General features: G+C 47.5%; 1 protein-coding gene across 1 annotated transcript; it reads right to left on the reverse strand.

Moving 5' to 3' along the window:
• Positions 1–489: 489 nt before the first annotated feature.
• LOC134564921 (terminal nucleotidyltransferase 5C-like) lies at positions 490–2,223 on the reverse strand. The gene is given in 2 exon segments (XM_063424216.1): positions 490–1,038; positions 1,597–2,223. Coding segments are annotated over 2 exon segments (1,176 nt in total).
• Positions 2,224–23,440: the final 21,217 nt, after the last annotated feature.

The raw sequence follows: 23,440 nt of genomic DNA on the forward strand, positions 1-23,440 counted from the left end.
CCATCAATGTATGTTTTCAAAGGTGCTGCAAATAAATGTTGCTGGAACTGCATGGATAAAACCAAGGAATGATTGATGTACCCAGAGCATTGTCCCTTCTAACATCAGACATTTCTACAGAGAGGCACTTCATTTGCTTCAGTTTCCTTTGACACCATTTGAATTTTGCATAAGATTTTTTTTTAGAACCCAGAACTTAGTGCATTTCATTTTGATAAAATTAGAATAATTTATATCCTTCTATTTTCATTGCAAAAAAATACAGCCCAAACACACCTCAAGGTATAAACACTTCACGAATGACAGATGCATCACTTATTTCACCTGCTTAATGGTGAGTTAGACATTGATCAACCGAACAACTGTGGCAACTTGCACAAAAATATGTCCTTAACTCTAAAGTGCTGATAAAACTCACTTTATTGAGGCCTTTATTAAGGAGAGAACTGGAAAGAGAGGAGTGGCGAGTGCTTGGAGGTCAGAGAGTTCCTACACCACCCCACTCTGTAGCTGTATGTGGAAAGGGTACAGCTGGTAGAACACAGGGGGTTGTCCATGAGCAATGTAGTAGTTACTGAAGCTTCTGTCACTGATATAGGGAGGAGGCTGATAGTAGCACGTGACATTGGCTACATTCAGGATGATGTTTTGTTCTCCGAGCACTTTTAAAGCCAGAATTGTGATCATATTGAGGGTTTGCCTTCGCTTGTGCCCCATGAGGAAGACTGTGCTCTTGTTCACTACCCTACGCATGGTCATCAAGTAGTCGTACTTGCTCTTCTCTTCCCCGATGAAGTGGTTGCGCAGGTAGGACTCGATTTTCCTCTGCTGCTCGGCAACGTCAGGAAAATCAATGAAGAACCTGGAGCACATGTAAGGTTCAAGGGATTTAATTTCAGCCTCATCCGCCTGCTTAAAGTCATGGACCAGGAGGTTGCTGTACTTCAGGAGACCACCTCCTCTGATCTCCTCCGGATTCCGGGTGGAGATCAGTTTGTATTTCAGGTGGTCCATGGCTTGGTTGAAGTCCCCATACATGTCCGTCGGTGTGCTCACAGAGAGCCAACGGGCTCTGTCACCGCTGGCCCAGACACAGCGACAGAGTGGTAGGGGGTCAGTCTGCAAGCTCGCAAGCAGTACTGACTCTGTGGGTTCTTTGCCTGGCAGAGGCTTGTGCGAGCGATGGAGATTCGACAGGCAGTGGAAAGAAAGGAGGAAACAATTTCAGACGAACAGAGGGTTTATTGCAAACACCTCCTCAGCCCGAAATTGCTCGGGGGGAGAGGGGTGCGGGGGGTTTTTGTCCGAAGGATTCGGAGGGGGGACAAAGGGGGTGGCCAGCCACTGCCAGCCAACCGGGGCAGGTTGCCAGGGGATACAGGTGTAATAGAACATCGCTTGGACTAATCAGGGGAAAAATAGGAGGGATTTACAAAGGCGGGAGAAATGACAGGCGGCTAACCGTGTGTCGCATGGCAGGTGCCGGAGTCATGTGAGTTAAACAAAGGAACAATCGAGGGGTGGGGTACAGGGAACCCAACAAGTACAAAAGTATAGAAAGCCTAACCGATTAACTTAACACACTGCCACATACATGCTCTCGGCGATGATGGTGGGGTAACAGTCCTGTGTCAAGGGCTGGTCTGAAGCTCTGTAGATGGCCAGGATGGAGTCCAGGATGATCTGGAAGGAGTCCACGCTGAACTCAAACTGCCGCCGGAGCGAGCTGACGAACTTCAGCTCCACGTTCTTGCCGCTGTTGTTGGACAGTGAGATGAGGCTCCAGCGGTCGTGGTCGGTGGAGACTTTGACCATCTTCTGCACGTAGGCATCTTTCATGGTCTGAGCCGTGATTTTTTGCTTGTTAACACATTTTGGCTAGAAGTCCAATAGGCAATTGAGAACTACTTCCTTAACGACCTGGAACTTGAGCTCACTGGGAAGTTCCACTCCAAAAATGATGTCCAGGTCCTTGTAACTGGTGCCATTGTGCTTTACCAGGATGTGACTGGCAGTGGAACCGTTCAGGCGGATATCCCTGACATGGATCTGCTTCTCAATCAGCTGCTCCTTTACCATATGGATTATATCCTTTGGCTTTACTTCCAGGGTTGGAAAATTTCCTCTCCCATGAATAGGTATAACCTTAGTTAAAACCTGATCCAGGATTTTAATCTGATCCCAGGTGAGATAACTGAATCTGTGGTTCAAGTCCTCAGTCATTGTGATATCAGTTGGCTAAACAGGGAGAAAGAGTATGGTGATGCGTTTTTAATAATTTTTGTCCCTTAAATGGTTTGTTCTGTAACCCCCCACTCCCCTGCCTTGTGTAGTTAGTTTGATCCCAGCTACATTCCTGTGTGCTGAGGTCATTCACTCCTTGAACTCCTGCCCTGCCCCTTGTCCACCCTACTCTGCCAGTCACTCCCACTTTGGGTTCAAGTTACCTCCTTCCCACTGTGTTCCCATTGATGCCTGTGTTTGTACCCTCCCTTGAGAGCCCCATGTATATAAGTGGCTCCGAGACCAGCCTCGGGGCTCCACACTGCCAAGCCTTCAAGCTATGAATAAACTCGTGACTCGGAGAGAGTAAGTGGAGTCCGTCTCTTACTACCCTTGACTGATTGGCTGGTGGGTGCCAAAGACACTCAGGAACTCTGGGGGAAGTGTCACAGCCCCCCTTGCCCACTGCCTTGGACTTAGGCTGGGCTCACAACAAAAGAGGAAATAGAGACAAATGTTAGAACTTTCTGGAATACCAGAGAGGACATTTCACATGGTTATATCAAACTTCTTCCCTCGGTGTAGTGACAGAGCTGTTCATTTTAGAGACACAACCCCAGTTAACTGAGTCAACCACTGCACTTGTCACAGGCTTTTAATTGAATTTTAATGTACTCAGGTTTTAATCCTGCTGAGAAGCCATTGCGTTATTGTATAACTCATGACTCAAAGTAAATGCAGCAAACCACATAGACCAAATTTAAAACTACTCAAAGGTTAATAACATGAAATACTTGGTGGTTCTAATGGAACTCCAAATAAATTTCACCGTGAAGAGCTAAAATTAGCTAAATGAGCAAATTTGTTCTTTCTGTCCTGCTTGAACATCTCCCTTGATCTTCAGTGACTTGAATACTTAAAAGTACTAAAAGACCAGGAAGTTTTTTGTGAAAACCTGCTACCCGTTTATCCAGCCATATGCCTTGTATGAACTTTGGTCTCTATGGATCATCTAAACACATGCATCTTTTAATATCACTTGAGGTTTAAGGACTGGATATCTGATAATTGTCAAGCTGTTTCCATGATATTTCTGAGAAAAATATTTCCCTTCTAAGTCATAAGCCATGTTTTACATTAATGTATCAATAATGCTGCAAGTCGTGGTTTGCAGATCTGGTGAGAAAACCCCTTCCAGTCTTGTGGAAAAAGGACCTCAAGAAAGCCTGTAAAGAAGCACCTATAGAATACATGGGATAAAGCTCAGCTTTGGGAATTTCTCAGTTTAAAATGCTATCTTGGCTTCATAGCATCACATTTAGCAAGGAGATGAGACACTCAGGTGGTGGCCAGGTGGGATCTGAATGGGCTCAGTGAGGCACCAGCTGGGTGGAAGAAGTGCCTTTGGGAATCCACCAGCACCCAAAACCTGCTTCTGAAACACCCCCGAATGCTTCTGCAGCCAGATGGCTCAAACATATTCTTTGAGCCAAAGCTCAGGAATAAAAATAAAGTAAAATCATACTAAGTAACAACATTACTGAAAAGTCCCCACTGTTGTTTCTTAACCAGGGGTGACTCCATATGTATGTTGTTGTACTGGTTTGAAAGCAAAACCAGTGAGAATCTGTCCTGGTTTAGGACAAATTAGGGAAAAATCTCCAGAGGTGCCCCTCAAAGGAAACAAACCTCCACAACTCCTCCCCCCCCCCCCCCCCCCCACCGGGTTCAGGAGGAATTTCCTCACAGGAAAAGTGGAAAAAACTTGTTTATTAAGAAACAACAAAAAACACTCCCCAACACAAGAAAAACAGTCTGCAATGACAAGTGTTTTCACCAGTCCAAGAGAGGGTGAGCAGTCTCTGCTGGGGAGGGTGCCAAAGCTTCTCTCAGATGTAGACTCCGGAGGGAGTTCCTTGACGTTCCCAGATCAAGGTCCGAAGCCGGTTCCAAGGTCTTCAGGGAAGGGGAGGAAGGAAAGAAGGGGAAAAACAAAAGCAGAAAAATGGCAAAAAGCAAGCAAAAAGCAAGAGAGCAAAGCCAGCAGCCAGCGAAGCCTAAAGCTAGCAGCAGCAAGCGAGAGCCAGCAGCTGGGGGAAGGGGCACGGCTAATAGACAAAACAAACCGAGAGCACGGGAACAGAAACACATGATTGGGATACAAAGCATGAAAATGTCCTGTCACCCCAGTACAGAATCCAAGTCAGAAATACAATTTAATAGAGAGAGAAGAAACAAACAACAACAACAACAACAAAAAAAAAAAAGGTAAAAATAAAGTGAAATAAAATAAATGCAATAGTACAAAGAACCAGTGACAGAGTCAGAATGCAAACCTGACACCCTGTTGTCAGGGTGTTGGAAGCAGCCCAAAGTAAGACCTCCCAGAGTGACAGAGGTGGCTCCGTTGGAATAGAGATGATCCTCAAGAAAGGGGTCGGTCTTTTTCTGGGAATCCAGTGGAAACAGGCTCCCTTGGTGTTTGGGATTCCTGTTTTTATCCCGGTGGAAAGGCTTTGGCTCCTCCCACTGGGTGGAGCATCTCACAATGGAATGAAGTAACGTTATCAGTCATGTGAGAGGCCTTAAATGGCCCATTCACAGGTGATGTCCCTCAGAGAAGGATGGGTGGAGGAAGAGATAAGAAGGCACTGCCTTATCTGGTGTTATCAGTTGTCCCATTAACAGAAGGCATCTGCCCTCTTCCCCCCCTAGAGTTACAAGTGATAAAGAACAATATCTCCCAACTGGTTTCAACAGATGAAAATAGAATACACATTTTTGGTTACATTTTTCAACCCAAGACAGTTGTCATACATTACCCTTCCCTCGCCTTCAGATTCTACATTCTGCAATATTTTAGTAATTTCAAGTAACCTGTGAGGTGCCAAATGGCTTGAGAATATGGCAGGCCTCTATTTCACATACTTCTGCTGGAATTTCAGCTCTCATTAAGTGAATAAGGAGAATATGTAATTCCCAGCACCTTCCTGGCCTCATGACAAAGAATGGGACTAATCAGATGTTTGAAGATTGAAGGAATGTTTTAAAAGTTGGCTAAAGCAGGACTGAAGTTGGGAATTTAATTGACAGTGTGAAGGTCTTGGAATCGGTCCCATAGGTCTGACACAACCACGTAGGTCCTGGCATCATGTACATAGTGTATAATTCCACACCCATAACAGGTATGTTTTCAGGTGTATTCAGAAATATCCACGTTTTTCCTGCAGGCATTTAGAGGACACAACATTTGAACTGAAAAAGAGAGTAATTGCCCTCCACAGTACTGCAAATTTTACATGCTAATGATTTCATCAATAAATATTCATTAGAATTCCATGCTTATTCTTTTAAAACTATAGCGATGCATACTTCAGAGCCTTTATGACAACTCAGTACAAGTCTGTCCTAAAAACCAGCTTTTAAAGAGAGCTACTGTTAATTCTGGAAGTGGGACAACCGTGAGTGGAGGCAGGTTGGAAGGAGAGGGTTTTGTTCAAATATTTTTGCTGCCATGTTGTCACCTGACTCATTCATAGAATCACAGAATTAAGGTTGGAAAAGATTTTCCAAGATCTTTAAGTCCAACTTTTTATATGTCAGATTATGGTAGACCAGCCCAAATGATCCCCTAGCAAACTTAAAATCATCAGAATTGTTGTCTAAGCAGTAGTTTTTATTATGGCATTTGTTTGATATTGCAAAACTTTGACCTTTATGAGGCTGATGCTGTGATGTAAAAAAAAGGGAGTAGAGAAGGGAATGCTGAAATTCAATCCCCTAGTAGTAGAGGTGATAGAGGAAGGTTAAAAAAATTGTAAGTTAACCGCGGGTAGTTGAGGGGGGGGAGGTAGAAGACGCACAATCTGAATTTGACGTAGCCTGGCTTTGGAACAAATGTCAGCCTCTGCAACTAGCTTCATACTATTGTTTTAAGTATGACTCCAGCCCAGGGGATAATTGAGAAGCTTTGTTTTAACCAAATCAAGTATAACTCAGGGTAAAGCATAGGTATGATTTAAGATAGTAACTAAGAAATAGGATAACCAGTATCTAGGGGTGGAGGTTAATTAACATATGTATAATTTGAAACTATAAAAATCACAAATCGACTGTGTATTCTTGGGCACAAGATTTGGGCATTGCATGCCCCTGTGTCCTGCGCGCTCAAATAAAGAACTGCATATGATCGCCTTTGTGTGGTTATATGTTTTCCTACGCTAACATTTTTGGCGACCCAGGACGGGACCTTGTGGGGGCAGCCAGGACCCCGCGACCCGATCACGCTCCAGCTGCCACCGGGTGATTTCTCGGGGAGCCCATCGGCGCCACGACCCTCGCGGCTCACAACGACCCCTGGTGAGAGGTAAGGTTCTTTATTCTCTGGTCTGGGGGCCTGCCATTAAGATGCAGCGAAAGCTCTGCTTGGTTGGGCAAAAGGAATTCCTGGTGGTATTGCCTAGGCAGCCGTCCGTCAGACATCGCGAAAGCGTTGCAGGATTGGCATCTGTAGTTTTTATGTATCTGTAATATGGAGAAACTAAAAGGGTTAAAAGAAGTTTTGGGCAGCAATAATGCCTCTATACCAAGTTCTTCTCCTTTGGGTTGTTTGTTGGCACATTGGAAAGAGGGGAATTTTGGTCAGGAATTAAGAAAAGATAAATTGATTGAGTATTGTAATGTGAGCTGGCTAAAATATGCTCTGCCTGAAAACCAGAGGTGGCCACAGAACGGGTCATTAGATGTAAAGGTTATTATGCAACTTAGATCGCTTTGTACACAAGATGGAATGGTGGAACAAATCCCATACCTTGATTTATTTCTATGCTTGCTCAAAAAACCAATTTGGTGGGTTGGCAGCAAAATGGAAGCAGTAAAAAAAGAAAAAAATAAGTGCTTGGCTTGCGCCCAAAATAAGCATTGTATGCAGCATGCGATTTTAAGTGAAACTTTGGGGGAGGAAGAGATGAACTGGACCCAGATTTATTATTAGCCCCCATGGCCCCCGCATCCACCACAGCCCCCTCGACACCGAGTTCTACCCCACTCACCCTGACCCCACCTGATTCTCTTACACCCCCCTCGCTCACGCCAGCACAATATGTTTCCCCCCCACCTTTGTCTGCTGAAGGTAATTATCCTCCTCTGCCTGTGCCTGCCCCTCCTCCGCCTGCTCAGGTGCCTGCCCCTGCTCTGCCTGCTCAGAGAACCCCCCCTTCTCCACATATACCTGCTCAAAGCTATCCTGCCCCCCTGCTGACGCCTGCTGAAAGATTTATCCTCCTCCAACACCGGTTCAAGGGTACCCTCCGCACCCACCTACACCTCCTTCGCCAGCTCATGTCCCGTCCGCCCCCCTGTACCCTCCCCTGCCAGATTCGCCTGTCCAGGATGTGATTGTGAGCCGGAAGCAAAGGGGGGATGCAGAGAAGACAGATAGAATGGAAAGTAGTGACAGTGAAGAGGATGAGCTAGATGCCCCAGTAGCTCACCGAACACGAGGAAAACTGGCCCCAGAGTGGCCTCAGGCAGGAAAGGGTATATTAAAATCAGGCAAACAAAAGAGAACAATTATTGCACCACTAAGGCAAGGGGTGGGAACTAATGGACCTGTCTTTGTAAAGGTACCCTTTTCACCTGCTGATTTAGTCATATGGAAACAATCAGCTGGAACATATAGAGAAAACCCAGATAAGGTAGCTCGCGTGGTTAAGATGATAATGAAAACTCAGAACCCTGATTGGGAAGATATTCATGTGATATTAGACACTCTGATGGATGAGACAGAAAGGGACATGGTACTTCGGGCAGCGAGAGAAAGAGCTAGAGAAGACATACGAAATGGTTTGGTGACAGGGACACTGGATTACAATTTTCCCACTGCAGACCCAGAGTGGGATGCTAACGACCCATTTGGAGTAGATATGTTAATGCTAAAGAGATATCAGGAGTGGATTTCAATCGGTGTTCAACAGCAATACCTAAGAATATGAACTGGTCTAAGTTGTATGAAATTCGACAGGAAAAGAAAGAATCTCCCACTGCCTTTCTAGAAAGACTTAAGAAAGCAGCTAGAAGATATACTGATCTTCAGGTAGACAGTGAGCAAGGAAGAACTCAGCTTGCCTTTATTTTTCTGGGCTAAGCACAGGAAGATATTAGGAAAAAGCTACAGAAACTGGAAGGTGAAGAGTTAAGAAACTTGGATAAACTCCTAGAGGTTGCCTGGAAAGTTTACAATAACAGAGAAATTGTCAAGAAACAGGGGCAAAGCCTTTTGGCAGTTTTACAGAGACAGGGGAGAGGACGTGGTAGAGGAGGTCGTAGTGGTAATAGAGGTGGCTTTGGCAGAGGTTCTGGTCATGGAAGGCTAGGTTTAAACCAGTGTGCATATTGTCGAATGGAGGGACACTGGAAAAGGGAGTGTCCAAGTCGGTTTAGCCAGAGTGGTCAGCCTCAGTTAGCATGTTTAATCAGAGTGGTGAGCCTCAGTTGGATGGTGTAGCCAGGGTCATGGTCTTACATGAGAGGGAGCCAGGATCAAGAGACCCCATGGTGACTTTGCATTTAGAAGGAAAAGACGTAGATTTTCTCACTGACACGGGAGCAACACATTCTGTATTAAATTATCTCAAGGGGCAAGTCGGGAACAGGTCAGCAGCAGTCATTGGAGCCACAGGGAAGGAGGAGATACGGCCATTCCTGAAACCCCCTAGATTTGAGCTTTGAAGATAAGATCTTGACCCATGAATTCTTATACATGCCCAATTGCCCAACTCCGCTCTTAGGGTGCGATCTACTGGCAGCACTGGAGGCAGTAATTACTTTTGAGAATGGTGAACTCATAATGAAAATACCTGAGTCTAAGACAGGAAGGATTTTGATGATAAAAGAAAAACCAATTTCTAATATTCCTAAGGAAGTAGAGGATGCAGTAATTCCCTCTGTCTGGGAAACAGATGTACCTGGAAAATCTGAGTTAGCACAACCGGTACATGTAGAGTTAAAAGAAGGAGCAAAGGCTGTACGACTCAAACAGTACCCTATAAAACCAGAAGCACGACAGGGAATAGCAAAGAGCATTGATAAATTCTTAAAATATCGAATTCTAGAGGAATGTGAATCAGAATACAACACCCCAATATTCCCAATAAAGAGACCCAGTGGTGAGTATAGACTTGTACAGGATTTAAGAGGCATAAATGAAATAACCAAAGACATTCATCCAGTGGTTGCCAATCCCTATACATTGTTAGCATCTGTAAAAGAGATATATAAATGGTTTACTGTATTTGACTTAAAAGATGCCTTCTTCTGCATACCCCTTGACCAAGAAAGTAGGAAACTATTTGCCTTTGAGTGGGAACATCCAGAAAATGGAAGAATAACCCAGCTCACCTGGACCCGGCTTCTGATGGGGTACAAGAAATCACCCACTTTGTTTGGGAGTCAGCTAGCAAAAGAACTGGAAATCTGGACCAGAGAAGGGCAAGTACCGAGAGACCAATATCTATTACTCCAGTATGTAGATGACATTTTGATTGCAACAGAGGAAGAAATGACCTGCATAAAGGTAACCATTGAGATCTTAAATTCATTAGGAATGGGAGGGTATAAGGTGTCCAGAGAAAAAGCACAAATTGCCCAACAGACTGTGATTTACCTGGGATGTGAAATCTCACAAGGGATGAGACAACTGGGTACTAATCGTATTCAAGCTATCTGTGCTGTTCCAGAGCCCCAGAATCCACACGAGCTGCGGATCTTCCTTGGAATGACAGGGTGGTGTCGCCTGTGGATCATGGACTATGGACTGATTGCAAAATCCTTGTATGAGGCTCAGAAGACGCAGCCGTTCACCTGGGGAAAACCACAGAAAGAGGCCTTCCAGAAGTTAAAGGAAGCACTGACAACTGCTCCTGCGTTGGGGTTACCTGATCTGTCTAAAGACTTTCAGCTCTACGTGCATGAAAGGCAGCGACTGGCACTGGGAGTCCTGACCCAATGACTGGGAAGCTGGAAAAGGCCGGTGGGTTACTTTTCCAAACAACTCGACAACGTAAGTGCCGGATGGCCTTCATGTCTGCGGGCAGTGGCAGCTACCGTGCTGCTGATACAGGAAGCCAGGAAGTTCACGATGGGAAGACACATAGATGTCTATGTGCCACACATGGTAACTACAGTCCTGGAACAAAAGGGGGGCCTTTGGCTCTCTCCAAGCCGGATGATGAAATTTCAGGTAACCCTGACTGAGCAGGATGACGTTGCACTAAAAACAACTAACCTCTTGAATCCAGCTTTGTTTCTAGGTGCCACAGCTGAGGAAGGTCCATTAGAGCATGACTGTCTAGAAGTCATCGAGCACACTTATTCAGCAAGAACAGATCTGAAGGACGTCCCTCTAGAGCAACCAGAGTAGGAACTCTTTACGGATGGAAGCAGCTTCATAGAGAACAGAACCAGATACGCAGGATATGTGGTAACCACAACTGATGTAGTAGTAGAGGCAAAAGCACTACCACCTAATACATCTGCACAGAGGGCAGAACTAATCGCATTAACCAGAGCACTCGAGCTGAGTGAGGGGAAGACAGTAAATATATGGGCTGACTCCAAATATGTCTTCAGAGTAATGCACATACACGGAGCTTTATGGAAAGAAAGAGGACTGCTGTCCTCCCAAGGTACAAATATTAAACATCAAGATGCAGTGCTACAACTGATAGATGCAGTACAAAAACCTGAACTGAAGCTGGGACTATAAGTGGGATCAGAGACCGAGCAAACGCAGATCAGACCAACATGATCATATCATACTTTTCTCCTCTTTATTCACAAGATGGCTGGTTATATACAGTAAGAATAGTTTACAGTGACAGGTGCATTTCTATTGGCAGGGGAGCATGAGCAAACATGTAAACATTCACAGTTTAAGGCAGCTACTGCGTTTTCCCAGTAATTGCTCTATTCTATTGATACCCATACCTTAACTCAGCTTCCAGTGCCCTACAAGCTTATCTAGTTCTACGTCGGATAAATGTTTGAGGCCTAGCAGGCCCCAGGTCTGAGGCCTAGTTTGGGATAGCTCACATCTCACTCCACAGCACATTATGCCCACGATCTCTAAGAAACTCGGTTACACCTGAACAAGTAGCAATTATGCACTGCAAAGCACATCAATCAGGCAACTCCAAAATTTGTGAAGGAAATCGAAGAGCAGATTGGGCAGCCTGTCAGGTAGCGAGAGAGGTGCAGAAAACAATGGCATTGATACCATCAAGTCTTAATATCTCTCAATTTAATTTGCCTCCTAAGCCAAAATATACAATAGAAGACGACAAACTAGCACAACTGCTGAAGGCACAGAAGAACGCAGAAGGGTGGTATGTAACCGCACAAGGGCAAATAGTGGTACCTCCTTTGGTAATGAGAGAAATTTTACAGGTAAAGCATAATGAGTGTCACTGGGGTGCAGAGGCGTTGGTAAAGTGGTTGAGACAATACCTGATCTCAGTACGGATGCAAACAATGGCCAAGTCAGTAATGTCTAAATGTGAAATCTGCCTGAAAAACAACCCGGTAGCTAGATGACAGGCACAGTTAGGCAGAATTCAGATGGGAATAGAACCAGGAGACTATTGGCAAGTGACTTTTGCAGAATTGCCAAGAACTTGGGGATACAAATACCTGTTAGTAGGGGTTGACACGTTTTCTGGATGGCCAGAAGCCCTTCCCTGTCGCACAAACCAAGCAAAGGAAACAGTTAAGTGGTTATTACAGGAGATCCTTCCCAGGTTTGGGGTGCCCCTAGGGATATCATCAGACAGAGACCCACACTTCATAGCCACCGTGGTACTAGGGGTGAGCAAGTTACTGGGAATATCTTGGGACCTCCACACACCATGGAGACCCCAGTCAAGTGGGCAAGTAGAGAGAATGAACCAGACACTGAAGGGGCAGATCAGTAAAATATGCCAGGAAGCCAAACTGCAGTGGCCACAGGCTTTACCAATAGCATTGCTAAGAATTCGGATAAAGCCTAGGAGTAGGATGTCAGTTAGTCCTTATGAAATATTGTATGGGAAACCATATGAATCTCCTAACCCCAATCCAAATGTTCATGTCACAAGGAAACAAGATGTGTATAATTATGTTCTGTCCCTTGAGAAAACTCTAGCTCGGCTTCGAAGTGTTCTCATGTGGGACAGACCACTGGCTCTGGAGAATCCAGTCCACAATATTGAACCAGGAGATGAAGTATACATCAAAACCTGGAACAAAGAACCACTGAAAGTGGACTGGTCCCCATCAGGTACTGCTAACTACCTTTACAGCAGTCAAAGTGGCTGGAGTGGAACCCTGGATACATTACATGCGCGTGAAGAAGGTCCCTCGTGGAGTCCAGTCGTGGGCTGTAGAAACTTTAGGACTGACAAAGCTGAGGCTAAAACGTCTGTAACTGCTCAAATGGTATCGGTAATTGTGCTCATGCTCCTCTTGTGGGTAATGTTAATTTCATGGATACTAATGTCACCAGTGGGGATTACTGTTACTTTGGGATATGGAATACAGAAGGGTCAACTAACCACTCTTCATTCTAGAATGAAGAGAGAGGTACAAGCAAAGACACAAGTAATAGAAATTTCTAATGCAATTCGGGCTGAAAATGTAATGATTGGATTAGTCAGAGACTTTGCCAAAATGCACAATACCAGCAGAATAATGGCCTGTCTGCCAATACCAAAGGCAGTAGAGAACCCAGTGAGCTGGGGAATAATAAAGTCAAAATTACCTGACATAGAAGGGAACAAAACAGTCAAATGTAAACAAGTACCAGAGTCAAGGGTGGTGGTCAAAGAGTACTAGAAGATAACAGAGAGAGCCTATATGCAACCCATGAGAAAATCAGACTGCACTCTGTGTAATAGCAATCTAGGACAAATCATAGAGTGGTGGGTTAAGGACCAAAACCTTGCAAAATGGGAATGTTGGTTTCTACACTATCAAAAGATCAGGGACAACGCTACAGAGAGCGTTGTGGTGTGGAAATGTGAAGAAAAGGATTGGAAAGGACTGGAACCCTGGGACAGTGCATGGTCTATGAGTATTCTCCAGAGATTCCAATATACGGCAAGCACACCCTGGTGCATTAAATGGAAGGGCTCTGAAAATGAGACAGATCCCACAGTGACGAGTACTGGTACTAGCAGTCAGAAAGAGGCAAATAAGGTAAGTTGGTGGGTATGTAATAAAATTTATGATTGCACCTCTGATAATCTGGAAATAAAACAGTGGTCACCATTGGCAGTAGCCTTACGAATCGGTTGTGCCTGCAGGAAAATTAGACACAAACAAGGCAAAATAGATTCCAAGATTATAGCAGGATGTAGCAGGAGTACAATTCGACCTCCAGGACCGTTTGTATGGGCAATGAGTGATGGCGCATGGACAACACACTTGCCTATGGACGGAGAGGTAAGAGAAATCACCCTGGGCCTTCCCACTTTATGTCCAATTTAAAAGAAATCCCCATTTAACGGGAGCAGTGAGCCCTTGCAAATAAAAGCAAAACGAGATGTCTCAGAGGACAAGAACCCAGACAACACTTGGCAGGAACCCTCTACTGGAGTAAAGATTGGATGGGCCCTAGAATCCTTGTTTGGTCCCGTTGCAAATTATCGAAATATAGAAACGCTATATAGACTCACAGGTCAGGTAGACAGATTAGAAAGATTCACACGACAGGGATTTAAGGAACTCAACATGCAATTACAGGCCACCACCAAAATGACTCTGCAAAATCGTTTGGCTTTAGATATGCTACTTTTGAAGGAACACGGAGTGTGTGGATATTTAAAGGGACAAATTGACCATTGCTGCATCCACATCCCAAATGTAACTGCAGATGTAGAACATGACATCAGCCAGTTAAAACAAATAGAGCATGAGGCACAAAAGGAACAAAAGGATTTAGCTACCAGCTGGTTAAGTAAAATCTTTGAAGGATTAGGATAGAGCGTGAGTTCATGGATAAAGTCTATCTGTCGGTGTGCCCACAGAGAGCCAATGGGCTCTGTCGCCGCTGGCCCAGACACAGCGACAGGCGTCGTAGGGGGGTCAGTCTGCGAGCAACGCAGGCAGTACTGACCCTGTGGGTTCTTTGCCTGGCAGAGGCTTGTGCGAGCGATGGAGATTCGACAGGCAGTGGAAAGAAAGGAGGAAACAATTCCAGACGAACAGAGGGTTTATTGCAAACACCTCCTCAGCCCAGAACTGTTCGGGGGGGAGAGGGGTGCGGGGGGTTTTTGTCCGAAGGATTCGGAGGGGGGGCAAAGGGGGTGGCCAGCCACTGCCAGCCAACCGGGGCAGGTTGCCAGGGGATATGGGTGTAATAGAACATAACTTGGGCCAATCAGGAGAAAATAGGAGGGATTTACAAAGGCGGGAAAAATGACAGGCAGCTAACCGTGTGTCCCATAACAGGTGCAGGAGTCATGTGAGTTAAACAAAGGAACAATCGAGGGGTGGGGTACAGAGAGCCCAACAAGTACAAAAGTATACAAAGCATGACCGATTAAATTAACACACTGCCACATCTCCCCGTTATCTTTTTACTAAAAAGAACAGAAGTGAGGGGGGTCCGGCAGATGCTCAGAGTCCAGGTAACATTTGGCGAATCGAGGTTGTTGAGCTGGCCACTAATCGTCTGCGAGGCTTTCACCATCACTTCCTTCTTCAAGCTCCTTTTCAAGCTCCTTCAACTCGTCTTCAGGAGCCGTGGCCTTGGCCACCCGAGCAGCAGCCGGAGAGGGGGTAGATGTGGAACTTAAAACTAACTTAATTAACGATCTCCTGATTAGTCCGAAAGCAAGACAAACAAGTAAAATAATAAACAAAATCAACAGACATGTTTTTAAAATGGACCCGGCCCATCCAGATAAACCCCAACCTTTAAAAATGTTGCTCATCCAATCACCTGTCTCTCTTTTGATGTCACTGATCATATTTTGCATCTGTGCAATGAGTTTTCGAGTGCTCTCAGCCCGAGTCGACAGATTAAAACAACATAGACCCTCAAACTCCTCATATGTGTGATCGTGGAGAAGTATGATGTAGTCTATGGCTGCCAGATTTTGGAGGGGAGCTTGCCTCATTATTTCCTCGTCCTCCAGGAGGTTGAATAGGGTTTTGGAGGTTAAATTTGCTTGTTTCGCCACCCGACATTTTAAATGTCCCAATTCCCCCATGGCCTTAGCAAAGGAGACCCATGGGGCAAAATTTGTGATTGCGACCTCTTTAGTTTTGTTCCAATGAATAATTTCCGAATCGCAATCCGGGTCTAATTTTCTAAGGTCTCTTTTGGAAACTGCCAATTCATGTGCACCACTTTGTTTCTTTTGCTTTTCTTTCCAATCTGTAATTTGCATCTTGTTGGGTGTGAACAGCCCTACCTTCCCTAGGGTGCATGGACCTCCAGAAAGATGAGAGGGGATACCTGCCCAAGCCCGATCTCTGCAGATCAGAAAGACTCCCTTGGGTAACTTTTTGGGGTGGTTGTGAATTTGAGGGGGAAGAACTCCCTTGGCCAACTTCTTGCACCACGAGTGGGCTCTGTCTAGCACTTTAGATTGAAAAGCGTGCTTGGTGCGGTTGTCTAAAGCGTCGGTCAAATTGGTAATACGAATGCAGGCGGGAGCTATAGTTGCTCTGAGGAGCTGCAGCTCTCGGGGTTCCTCTTTCATATCTGGCAGGGAAAGCACAAAATTCTTCCAGCCAATAAAAGGATTAAATTGGGGGGTCTTACTGATGCAGTGGGAACAATGGAGAAGTCTTTCAGGCATTTCCCACTGTCTAAAGGGAATCCCCATGAGGCATGTGGACATCGGGTCTGAGGCTGATGCTTGATTGAGACAGATGTGATCCTGTCCCATAGATTCCGCGAACAGAGCCCACACGTTGGCTCGCAGCTGTGGGACGGTCCAAGCTTGGGTGAATGTTAGCAGCTTGGTCAGAAAGAGCACGGTCGGGAGGCTTAGCATCTTGGGTCCGGGTCTGAAAAACAAAACTGGGGGGCCAAAAATTATTAATTTGGGTCACAAAAATAGGTAAAGGACAGGTCATGGTCCCATTCCCACAGAATGGGAAGAGAGGGTCTGGAGGAGACTCGCCTTCAACGGCGGAATGCCGCTGAAGCCACCTGCGGGACGCTGTCGTCACGCTCCCTCTTCCTTTTAATGAATGGTTTTACCCACTTGGCAGGTATCCATTTGATCCCGGTAGGCGTGAGGACACAGGCGTACCCACGCCTCCACGTCACCAGGTCAAATGGACCCTCCACCTTCCCTGACTCAGGCGATCTCACCAGCACCGGGGGCTTGGGATCGAACTGCCACTCCTTATTGCACCCAAAGTGTGTGGTAATGGGCGGATTGGGATTTTCAAAGGAACAATTTAGAAAACTGATAACATAAAGGGCTCGGGCCAATCTGATTGCCGGCGGTTCCACCTTTAACACCTGTTGCTGTTGTTTAAGGACCCTCTTGATCTCTTGGTGGGTCCTCTCTACGATTGCTTGGCCTGTGGGGGCGTGGGGGATGCCTGTCTTGTGCTCCACTCCCCATTGCTGCAGGAAGCCAGCAAATTCCTTGGACTTGTACGCAGGGCCGTTGTCTGTTTTGATCCCCTTGGGGATGCCCATGAATGAGAAGGCCTGAACAAAGTGTTGGATAGCATGTTGGGCCCTCTCACCTGCGTGCGCAGAGGCATAGACAGCGCCAGAGAAGGTATCGACGGAGACGTGAACGTACTTCAGTCTCCCAAATGATGGAATGTGGGTGACATCCGTCTGCCAGAGTTCACAGCTCTCCAGTCCGCGAGAGTTGACTCCGGCATGCAGGGTAGGCACAGCGTGGGACTGACAGGAAGGACATGAGCCAACAATCGCCTTAGCTTGTTGACGTGTGAGGTTAAAATGTCTAGCTAAGCTAGGCGCGTTCTGATGGAACAGCTGATGGCTGAGCTTGGCCTGCTCAAAAACGTCAGGCAACGGGGCTATCGCTACAGGGGCAGCAAGAGCGTCAGCCCTCCTGTTACCCTCAGCAATAAACCCAGGCAATTCCGTGTGCGACCTGGTATGCATCACATAAAATGGTTGCTCTCGGTGGGAGACAAGTTTGACCAATTTCAAGAGCTGCTCATACAGAGCTGTGTTGGACACCTCTTGTAAAATTGCCTGATCTGCTCTAGATACCACCCCCGCTACGTATGCGGAGTCGGTTACAATATTGAGAGGTCCAGAGAATCTCTCAAGTGCTCTGACGACAGCGGCCAACTCGGCTATTTGAGGTGAACCCTCAACCACTTTAATATCTGCCTCCCACTGCCGAGTTTCAGGGTCCTCCCAAGTCATCACTGACTTGTGAGAACTCCCGGACGCGTCAGTAAAAACTGTCATCGCATCGAGAGGTCTCCTGCTCTGGACACTCTTTAAAGCCAATTTAAATGTTACGTCCGAATTAAATAATTTGTGGGCCGGCCGATGAATTGAAATTTGGCCCGTAAAGGAATCTAGAGCGAATTGAAGTGCTTCATTTCCTTGAAGCAGGTGTTCCAACATGGGTTTGGTCATTTGGCCTGTTGACAATCCAATTGGCATGTGAATACATTCAAAGTCGCACCCTGCCAAATCTTTCATCCGCGTTCTTGCTTTGCGGACGAGCTCAGCCATAAGCTCTTGTGGCTGTGTCATTCTTTTGGGCCGATGGTGGCTGAGAAAGACCCACTCTATAATAAGAAGAGGGTCCTTTCTGCCTTGGCCCTTGGTGTTGTGTGCTGATGTTTTTGCACCCATGTCCCATTGAAAAATGATCCCATGTAGATGTGGCAGCTTACCCAGAATGATGAACCGAAAGGGAAGCTCGGGATCGCATCTGTGTGCCTGTCGTGATGTCATTGCCTGCTGGACCTTCTCCAACGCTGCTTTTGCCTCTGCGGTAAGCACCCTAGGAGAACTGAGCTCCCCTCCCCCTTTCAATAAATTGAAAAGAGGGGCTAGATCCTTGGTGGTCAGACCTAGCCAGGGCCTTACCCAATTCAAGGCACTGCAAAGTTGATGGGTGTCCGCAAGGGTATGGACATTTGTCCGAATTTCCAATTTTTGAAGCACAATGGTCCTCCTACCAATCTCCAGGCCCAGGTACTTCCAGGGTGGCATCCTTTGGATCTTATCTTTTTGCAGCTCGAACCCTGCAGCAACTAACGAATTGGTTACAAGGTCAAGCGCTCTCGTAAGTTCATCTTCGGTCGGCGCGCAAACGAGGATGTCATCCATATAGTGGTGGATGACAACCCCCTCCGTGGCTGCGCGCACAGGGGACAGCAAGGAAGAGACGTACTGCTGACACATCACCGGGGAGGCTTTCAACCCTTGCGGGAGAACCCTCCAGTGGTACCTCTTCCTTGGGGCCGCTCGGTTGATGGAAGGAACCGAGAAGGCGAAACGCGGGGCATCGTCCGGGTGTAGAGGAATATGGAAAAAGCAATCTTTTATGTCAATTACAGCCAGATTCCAATTTCGTGGCAGCATGGTTGGGGAAGGCATCCCAGGTTGGAGAGACCCCATATCTTCAATTACTTCGTTAATTTGGTGGAGGTCGTGGAGGAGGCGCCATCGTTTTTTGTCACTCTTTTGAATGACAAAAACGGGCGAGTTCCATGGAGAATTGGTCTCCACAATGTGACCTTTAGCTAATTGGTCCTCCACGAGCTCCTCAAGCGCCTGTAATTTCTCTTTTGTTAGCGGCCACTGCTCAACCCAGACTGGTTTATCTGTCGTCCAATTCAGTTTGAGGGTCGGGCGCTTCTCAGCAGCCGCTGCCTGAAAATTTTGCGAGGGGTCGGGAATTTCAATTGTGACCCCCCACTGAGCCATGAGGTCTCTTCCAAGCAGGGGTTCCTTGTAATCTAAAACAAAAGGACAGATGGCAGCCAATTGTCCTTTTGGCCCCGTAATTTTTACCACGTTTTTTGACTGTTTTGCGGATTGGAACCCTCCTACCCCTTGGATCTGTCCGTCCACGTCCTCTAGGGCCCAGTGCGACGGCCATTCCACGGTCGGAATAATCGTAACAGCTGCCCCTGTGTCGAAAACAAGATCTTTATCTACTGATTCATCTCCCAAAGTGAGCGTACATCGCACCAAGGGCTTACGGGTGGAAATGTGATGTACAGCATTTACAGTAAAGGTAAGATGTTCTGGGTCACCGTAAGGAATTGCTTGTGCGATGACCTGGCCCTCGGGTAAAAATGTGGGTGGATGAGTGCAGCGCAGCCAGAGAATGAGGGCCCTGGGGTTGTTGTGAAGTGTCCCCGGGACTACCTCAATCTCCTGCGGAGTATATTTGCAATCACAGACGACGATGAACTTACCTTCGCCGGTCATTGGCCACTGATGTAACTTCTTTGGGTCTATGGTCACAAAATGGAAGCCCCTATCCGTCAGGTACAATGGTCTGGTGAGATGCAACCTGTAGGGTTGAAAAAAGGAAGAGGTAGTGAGAATAGGTTTTGCTATATCATGTTCAGGTGTTCTTGAGTCTGGTGTAGAATGTCCATCCAATTGACCCCCTTTGGAGTTCCCTGCCCGGTCCACCCGATTGGGGTCATCGCGCTGGGTGGACCCGCGCTCCCCTTTCAGTTTTTTTGCTGTGCCTGGGAAGGCACCGGGGTTCTTGGAGGTATATTTTGAGTCCGCTGTAGTGAAGGTTTCTTAGGGCAGTTGGCAGTCCAGTGTCCTTCCTCTTTACAGAAGAAGCAGCGACCAGGGCTATTGCCGAAGGAGGGTCGCCGCCGAGGCGGACGATGTCGAGGCTGTTGGGATGATTCTGCAGCATGCACAGCCTTGGGCGGAAAGGTTGCCTGGGAGGGTGGTGGTGGGTTCCTCCGGGCAAGGAATGGCACCTTCATCTGGCACACCTGGAGCATGGACTGGAGAGTGTGGGGCGGATCTAGGGGAAGACTCAAAATTGCCTGTTTACACAGGTCGTTAGCATTAACAAAAACAAGCTCCCCTATAATACTTTCCCGTGCACTTTCTGTTTGAACTTGAACTTCCACTGCTCTGGTGAGCCGCTCTACAAAGGCAACAAATGATTCAGAAGGTCCCTGCCTAATGGTGGTATAGGGTGGTGATGGTGCGTCTGGCTGCAAACAAAAGAAAGCTTTGCAAGCTATATCTTTTATAATTGAAAGGACTGCTGAGGGTATTAGGGCTGCCTGGGACTCAGGGGAAACATAGGAACCTTCACCAGCAAGCAACTCAAGAGAGAGGGGATTGCCCTCTTCATCGATGGCTGGAAAGGGCAACTGAGGCATTGCTTCTCGCAGGGCCTGTTTAAATGCTGCGTCCCAGAGCTTAAACTCTGTGCCATTCATTAGGCAAGAGAAAAGCTGCCGGAGGTCTGCTGGAACAACATGGACACCTGCGAGATCAGCAGTGAGGAGGCCACGGAAGTAGGGACTCTCCCTGCCATAATCCTTGTGCGCCTTGCATAAATCCCGAATGATGCTTTGGGAAAAAGCATGCCAATTGGGTTTTGGTGTGTCACCACCACGTGTCCTGCGGTAGGTGACAGGCGCAGCAGAGAGAGTGACCTCCGGCTCACCCTCGCTCATTTCTTCCGGTTCCCAACCGTGGGAACCGGAAATGAGGGCGTGGGAAAATTGCTGGCAAGATGGCGTCCTTCCGGGGCGGGGAGAGGGACTTGGCCCTGCCTCAGGGGCATGTCGAGGGGCAGGGCGAGTGGGCGGGACCTTGGGGGAGGCAGGAGGGGTCTAGGGAGGGGCTATGGGAGGGGCGGAGGGAGGAGCTGAGGGAAGGAAGGGGTTGGAAGGAAGAAAGGGGTTCAGGGGATGGGGGAAGGGTGGTGGCCACGTGGAGGAGTGGGCGCCATTAGGTGGGTCACCGCCGCCATTTTGTGGCCGGTGTGACGCATTTAAATTAAACTGAACCTTGGGTTTGCAATTTGGGGAAGCAGGGGGAAGGAAAGGTCCTTGGTCAGCTTGGCCAGAGCTTTCCGAAGGGTCCCCAGCAGTCTGTCCCAGGCTACTGGGGCTCGGGGGCCGGGAATTTTTCGGAGAGCCTGGGCTAGCAACTTCCTGAGTCGCTGCTTTCCTCAAAATTCCCTTTCTCGGGGCAGAGGGGCTGGGATTGGGTTGAAGGGAAACCGGGGCTAGCTGGGGTTCCTGAGAGCTTTTCTGCACTCCCTTTTTCGTCGCTGCCGTCTTTAATTGCAAAATTAAAAAGGCTAATTTCTGTGTGTTCTTTTCCCCGGCGTTGCCTAATTGTAACAGTTTCTTTTCCACCAGCTCCCAAAATCTGGAGGTGTGGACCATTGGCAGGGACGCCGTTGGGTAGTGCAGGAAAAGCCATCTGACCAGCTTTTTTAAACAATCCTTAGAGAACTTAACTTTATTAGCTTCTAACAACGCAACGCAACTGTATAACACTCCCTTCTGGGAAGCAGACAGAGAAGCACCCATTCTGCCTGCGTAATTTCTGGAGCCAGCAAACGAAAGACGCAACGAAAAAAATCTCGCCGCCGCGCGTCTTTTAAAACCGATGTTTCACGCGCCCGACCGCTCTGCAAAAAGCCAGCGCACGCGGCGAAACCGAAACTGGCTGGCCCGCGAAAACCTGCACCTGCCTGCAGCCGCACCGGGCGAGCCCGCGCTCGCGCACAAAAATAAAAGCTTTAAATCAACCGAGGGAACGGAAAAGCGCCAGGGAGGAGTGAGCCCAGGACAGGGGCCAAAAAACCCAAATCCCGGGGGCCGTGCGACCTCAGCGAGGGGGGGCTGTCCCCCACAGGCTGCCACAAAGGGGAACGCCGTCCCCACTGACCCGCCCCGTGGTCTAGGGGGGTCTGCTTACTTACGAACCCCTGGCGTGGTGCTCCAAAGCTGCTCCAGAAGATCCACCACCGGAGAAGGACCGTCTTCGGGACGCGGCGGAGACGGCTGTCCTCCTCTCCCCCGGGGAGCGGTCCCTCGCGGAGGGCGCGCAAACCCGGGCCGATGTGACGTCCAGGGATTATTTCAGGTGGGCTCAGCTCCTCGCTGAGACGCACCAATCCTGCCCGTGGGCTCCGTAAAGGCGCTGAAAGCCCCTTTCCAGTGCCAGACGGTGGGCGCCACACCTGTCGGTGTGCTCACAGAGAGCCAACGGGCTCTGTCGCCGCTGGCCCAGACACAGCGACAGGCATCGTAGGGGGTCAGTCTGCGAGCAACGCAGGCAGTACTGACCCTGTGGGTTCTTTGCCTGGTAGAGGCTTGTGCGAGCGATGGAGATTCGACAGGCAGTGGAAAGAAAGGAGGAAACAATTCCAGACGAACAGAGGGTTTATTGCAAACACCTCCTCAGCCCAGAACTGTTCGGGGGGGAGAGGGGTGCGGGGGGTTTTTGTCCGAAGGATTCGGAGGGGGGGCAAAGGGGGTGGCCAGCCACTGCCAGCCAACCGGGGCAGGTTGCCAGGGGATATGGGTGTAATAGAACATAACTTGGGCCAATCAGGAGAAAATAGGAGGGATTTACAAAGGCGGGAGAAATAACAGGCAGCTAACCGTGTGTCCCATAACGAGTGCAGGAGTCATGTGAGTTAAACAAAGGAACAATCGAGGGGTGGGGTACAGAGAGCCCAACAAGTACAAAAGTATACAAAGTATGACCGATTAAATTAACACACTGCCACATCTATCCTTGAAAATCTGATAATTTTACTAATTATATTTTTAGCAATTTGGTTAGTTTACAGAATCCTGAAGAGAGAGATACAGAAAAAGGCATCTTGGAACAGGACCATAATGAAGTCATTGGCACAGAATCCATATCCAGCGCCTTCGATCCGCAACAACATCCCGGACAAAGCCCATGACAACCGAGGATTTGAAGATGAACATCCAGTATGAACTCTGAAGCCAAATAGACTGTATTAAGTGAAAGCATTTACACTTAGTATATTAGAGTGAAAATACTTTCAAAGGGGGGGATGATAGTGGAGAGTTAAAATAATAATTTCTGTTTAAGCTAACTGCGGGTAGTTGGGGGAAGGTAGAAGACCTGAACTTTACACAGCTGGCCTTGGAACAAAAGTCAGCTTCTGCAACCAGCCTCATACTATTGCTTTAATCGAATCAAGTGTGACTCCAGCCCAGGAGATAA

This window comes from Prinia subflava (assembly GCF_021018805.1).
Source record: "Prinia subflava isolate CZ2003 ecotype Zambia chromosome W unlocalized genomic scaffold, Cam_Psub_1.2 scaffold_22_NEW, whole genome shotgun sequence".
NCBI lineage: Eukaryota > Metazoa > Chordata > Aves > Passeriformes > Cisticolidae > Prinia > Prinia subflava.